Source organism: Chiloscyllium plagiosum, chromosome 5 (genome assembly GCF_004010195.1).
Source record: "Chiloscyllium plagiosum isolate BGI_BamShark_2017 chromosome 5, ASM401019v2, whole genome shotgun sequence".
Lineage (NCBI taxonomy): Eukaryota > Metazoa > Chordata > Chondrichthyes > Orectolobiformes > Hemiscylliidae > Chiloscyllium > Chiloscyllium plagiosum.
In genome coordinates, this window is record NC_057714.1 from 18984055 (window position 1) to 18989995 (window position 5941).

The following is a 5941-nucleotide window of genomic DNA, read 5'->3' on the forward strand; positions in this document are numbered from 1 at the left end:
GTTATCTCATTTCTGTAGGCTTCCCATTTTCCAGCCGTCCCTTTACCTGCGAACATTTGCCTCCAATCAGCTTTTGAAAGTTCTTGCCTAATACCATCAAAATTGGCCTTTCTCTAATTTAGAACTTCAACTTTTATCCTTTTAGGTCTATCCTTTTCCATCACTATTTCAAATCTAATAGAATTATGGTCGCTGGCCCCAAAGTGCTCCCCCACTGACACCTCAGTCACCTGCCCTGCCTTATTTCCCAAGAGTAGGTCAAGTTTTGCACCTTCTCTAGTAGGTACGTCCACAAACTGAATCAGAAAATGTTCTTGTACACCCTTAACACATTCCTCTCCATCTAAACCTTTAACGCTATGGCAGTCCCAGTCGATGTTTGGAAAGTTAAAATCCACTACCATAACTCCCCTATTATTCTTACAGATAGCTGAGATCTCTTTACAAATTTGTTTCTCAATTTCCCTCTGACTATTGGGGGGTCTATAATACAACCCCAATAAGGTGATCATCCCCTTCTTATTTCTCAGTTCCACCCAAATAACTTCCCTGGATGTATTTCCGGTAATATCCTCCCTCAGCACAGCTGTAATGCTATCCCTTACCAAAAATGCCACTCCCCCTCCTCTCTTGCCTCCCTTTCTATCCTTCGTGTAACATTTGTATCCTGGAACATTAAGCTGCCAGTTCTGCCCATCCCTGTTGAAGACACTTATTTAATTTATATCCATCATTCTCACAGTCGAGACATTTCAAATTTGAATCAATGATTTCATTTTGGTTTTCTTGTTTAAAGTTCAAAGTGTGCTTGCAAAACCATTTTTGTTGAAGGTCAATTATTAGCATAACTCACAGCAGACTCTCCTTTAAGCTTAAAGCAGGGGTATTATAAGCAGGAGTGTTATTTATTCTCACATTCAATCACAAGAGTAGTTGCATGCATCCTCACACACCCACACATGCACACTGGAAAGAAGGAATTTTGTGCCTAGGTATATTAAAAAGGCAATATTATAACTATTGGTTCAATTTTCAAACAGCTGGCATTCAGAGTTGTGAAGTTTCTTTTTAATTTCAAGACACAGCAGCTGTTTCTGACAATGGTTGCAAGAAGAGGAGCAGTTTGCTTTTTAGGTAAACTCAGGTTCTTTTAGAAAACAGGTTTCAAGGAGGCATTTAACTTTAGGCAGACATAATTGTTAGCCGAGAATCTGTTCGCGCTTTTCTCGGCTGGTATTAGCAGACAGACTGATTCAGAATGAGCATTTAACATATTCCAGAATTCCAAAGGAATTTCAGTCACATCAAATTGGCCATGATCAATGGATGATATGTGCAGCCATGTTCCTGTGCAGTCTGTTGAGAGGAGCTGTCAGAACTCTGGCCAACATGTTTATTGTGACCTGTGACATCCATCGTAAGAGTCCAGCAAAGTCTTTTTTTTTAAAGACACAACAAGTAACAATTTGTGGGTGACAAGGTGGCTCGACAGTTAGCACTATTGCCTCACAGTGGCAAGACCCGGGTTTGATTCCATCCTTGGGCGACTGTCTGTGTTAAGTTTGCACATTCTCTCCATATCTGTGTGGGTTTCTTCTGGGTGCTCCAGTTTCCACCCACAGTCCAAAGACTGGATAGGTGGGTTGGGCGTGCTAAATTGCCTATTGTGCCCAGGGATGTGCAGGTTAGGTGGATTAGGTTACAAAGATAGGTTGGGCCTGAAGGGATGCTTTTCACAGGGTCAGTGTTGATTCATTGCATTGAGTAGCCTACTTACACACTGTAGGATCTCTAAATAGTTTTTTATAAAACATCATGCCCTCATTGCTATTTCACCTCTATCTACAAAATCCAGGATCCTATACATTTTAGTAACTGCCTTACTAATAGTCATGCCCCCTTGAAAGTTTTGAGCACAAACAACCATTTCTCTTCCTGCAGTCCCTCAAAAATTTATCATTTAACATTCCACTTAGTAAATAAGATCACCTACCAAGTATCCACCCATTTCATGAGCCTATGTCATTTTGATGTCTGTTGTAATTTTCTTCAGAGTTGATTTATATAGTTGTATGTCATATCATCTGTAAATGTCACATTTGTGCCCAGTTCCTTCAAGTTCAAGTCAGTAATGTATGTTGAAACCAACAGTTGTCCTAATGCTTAACCTTGAGGCACTCAAATCTAAGCGTTCCTGGATCCAAAAAAATGTACCTTCATATTCTGTATCTCCCCTTTAGATAATTTTGCATTCATACTGCTACTGTCTCTTCTCTCCCACAGGTTTTAATTTTACTGACTAGTCAAATATATGGTACTTCATGAAACACTTTTTAAAAATCTCAACTGTGCCCTCACCTACCTTCTGTGCCTTATCAAAAATAATCAAACCATTCAAACGAAATTTCTCTGAACAAATCCATGCTGGTTCTCCAAACTTAATCCACTGCTTTCAGTCTCCTTTCCAAAATCTTTTCCTTAGATATTGCTTCCATCCCTGTCTGCATTCTGCAATTAAGCCAGCCTGGCAGCAAATGTAATACCACGTTTAATCCTGAAATGGGTTTCTGATCTTTTTTGTCTAATCACTCAGACCACATTTGTCTGTCTCTGCAACATACCTTGAATTCCTCCTTGTCTCAACTCACCTGGTACTGAAATCCTCACCAATCTGCTTGAAGGGAATCCTTTTCCCCTACTGTCCTTGTGTTAATTGACCAAAATTAATTTCAGGTCAAGCGGTGCATTGATTTTAAAATTCTCATCCTTTTTTGCTTCAAATCCTTCCATATCCTCTAATCTGTGTGATCTCCAGTCCAACAGTCTCCTCTGTCCTCTAATTCTGGCTTTTTCAGCATTTGGATTCAAGAGTTGTGTCACGATTGGTTACACCCGAAATTCACTTCTTACGCACCTGCCTCTCTCTATCTTGTCTCCTTTTAAATCACTCCTGAAAGGTCATAGGAAGTGGAACATAAAACTTAGGAGCGGCGTTAGGTCATTTGATCTTTTGAGCCTACTCCACCATTTAATAAGATAATTGCTGATCTGAGTTCCACTTTCCTTGTAACCTTTGACTCCCTTGGTGATCAAATATTGAACTTAGCCATAAATAAATTTGAAGACCCTGTTTCCATATTAATTCAACCTAATATCTCTTTGTCTTGCTCAGTGGCATGATTTGCTTTGTAATGCTCCTGTGACGTGCTTGGGATGTTTAATTAAAGAATTAGTGCAAATCAGTTGCTGTTGTTGAACTTCATTCCCTGGAATAGATGCAGTGACACCTTTCTCATTGGACAGAAAACAAATAGGTGCAGTCTCAGAGCTCGTGTCCTTCAGTGTATTAATACCCTCATTTGGAAACACTTGCTCCAATCATGGACCTCTGGGACACATGAAGTATCCTAAAGTTACTACGTTGTGTAGGGATTGCAGACTTTGGGTTAGGGTTATTCCTTACTACTAGTTAGGTCGTGTTAATCATCCTGTTCAGAGATATTATTATACACTTCTGGAACAGATAGGACATGAACCCAAGCCTCTGGCTGAGAGATAGGGTCACTACTTCTCTACTTGAAGAGCTCTCTTGTAACTAGAAATCTAAATAAATTTTCTAGTTATATGGTGATTATTTATAAAATTGCAATTAACTAGATCTAAACTGCACAGCTGTTTTTCTATAATAAACACAGGATACTGAGGTTGCGAAATCTGAGATATAGACAGAAAGTGCTAGAGAAACACATCTGACAGCACTTGTGGAGAGAGAATACATTCAATGTTTTGAGTCAAATATGAACTTCAAAGCAAAGAAAAGACAAAATTATTTATTCAATCTTATAAAGAACAACTAAGGTAACAAATACAAAGTTAAATATATATCTGGATAGTCAGCAAAGATATTGCTTGACCTTAGAATCCTCGTTTCTGTGGCTCTGTTCCTTAGGTTAGTGATAAGAAGCCATTTTCCTCCTCGCCACCAAGTTCTCAGTTTCCACATTGCAATTCACCCAGCTCCATCTGCAAGCACTCTGCCCAGTATATTATACATATTCAGTTGGATGATATATTCTGTACCAAGACTATAAGATTTTCTTTGGGGTCTGCAGGTACTGATCTTTGATAACGTAGTAGAATCTCTAACAGGGGACTGCATTTGAAACCCTCTCTGTTAGATTTATAGTAACCACTGCACAAATTTGTCGTCTTGCTTACACTCAACAAAACTGAGTGCATCTTCAATCCAGGCTTTAGTTAGCAAAATTTGAATTCGACATTTTGACTTTTTTCATGGAACAATCTTTGGATTAGACAGTGCAATACAGTCTTAGTGCCAATATGAGCCAAATTTAATCTTTTCCCTGCCATTTAGCACTGAGTATCTTAACAGAATGGTAAATTTGTAAAATTTTATGTCATACAGGTTAATTGAAAGAGATAACTAGTTTGTAATTAAGTTATTCATACAAGAGTGTGCCTTCCATCCAACATAGTCATATGTCTCTGTTGTAAAGTACTTTGTTTTTCTTGCAGCTTTTCATATATTTTGTGTTTATTCTAAGAACGACATGTTTCTCCTAGTTCCCCCAGAATTCATCAACCCACTAACTGATGTGACCTGTGAGACAGGTGAAACTGTGACACTGAAATGCAAAGTTTGTGGTCGTCCCAAAGCTACAATAACATGGAAGTCCCCAGACCAGAGCATTTTGACCAATGATGGTCACAGCAGCATTACCTACAGGTGAACATGAAACAATCTGTTATGAGGAAAAATATTGCTGATTTTCAGGATGATCTATTAATTAATAAGTTTTTTTTTAATTTTATGGCGATTATAGTGATTCTGGTGAAGCTAGACTTAAAATACTGAATGTGACCACTGACGACGATGGCACTTACACTTGTGTGGCTGTAAATGATGTGGGATCAGCCACCTCTTCTGCAATGCTGCGAGTTTTAGGTGAGATTCTTGACATTTTGTCATCTTCATAATCTAAGAATCTAATTTTTCTAAATTATTCTCTATAACAAATCTATGGTATTTGTTGTTATCAGTTTCTTAGGGGGGCTTTTAATAAGTTATTCTGGGTTATTTCATTCATGGTAATGCTGACTAGTCATTGACGTCAGCTATTTTCATATTAGTATTTATAAGAATAAACAGAGGTTCAGTACATACTATCGTTTATTGGGTGGTAGGTTTTGGAATTTAAATCTAGTTTCATGTTGGCCTTGTCTCTTTGCTGACATGTTAATGGTCAGGTAATGTAGTGGTTACATTAGTAATAAAGAATCATAAATTCAGACCATGGAGTGACAGCATGTAAATTTAGTTTTTTTATTTAAAGCTAGAAATATAATCTTGGTTTCCACTAAACTGATCATACTACTTTCAGGTTTCTGTCAAATTTCCTCCCCCCCCCATGTCCTTTGAAACAGAACTCACTTCTGCCACGATGGTTTTACAGAATTATATAGTACAGAAGAAAATCTTTGGCCCATGGAGTCTCCCACTTTTCCAGTACAGAGCCTTGAATATTATGTTATTTTACTTATTCATCCAAGTATTCTTTAAAGGTTGTAAGGTTACGCGCCTCAACAATCGCTCCGGGCAGTGCAGTTCAGACCCCTAACACGATCTGGGTGGAAAAAGTGTTTCCCTAAATCCCCTCGAAACCTCACACCCTTCACTTCAAGTATGTTCTTCAACATTCAACCAAGGGGAACATCTGGTTTCTCTCCATCTTATTCATGCCCCTCATAATCTTATACACCTTTATCAAAACATTCCTCTGCTCCAAAGAAAGCAAACTGAGCGTATCCAGTCCGTCTTCATAGCTGTAATGCTCCATCCCATGCAATATCGTGGAGAAACTTCTCTGCAGCGCCCCCCCTCCTCCTCCCCCCGCTCCCCTCCCTCCCCGCTCCCCTCCCT

At 38.9% G+C, this 5941-nt stretch overlaps 1 protein-coding gene across 1 annotated transcript in view; it reads left to right on the top strand.

The window, feature by feature from the left end:
* Positions 1-5941, top strand: part of LOC122550233 (triple functional domain protein-like) — a 561659-nt gene that overhangs the window by 515891 nt on the left and 39827 nt on the right. The window contains exons 52-53 of the mRNA XM_043690993.1: positions 4585-4747; positions 4845-4966. Of these exons, the coding sequence (XP_043546928.1) occupies positions 4585-4747; positions 4845-4966 (285 nt within the window). The remainder of the gene's footprint in view (positions 1-4584; positions 4748-4844; positions 4967-5941) is intronic.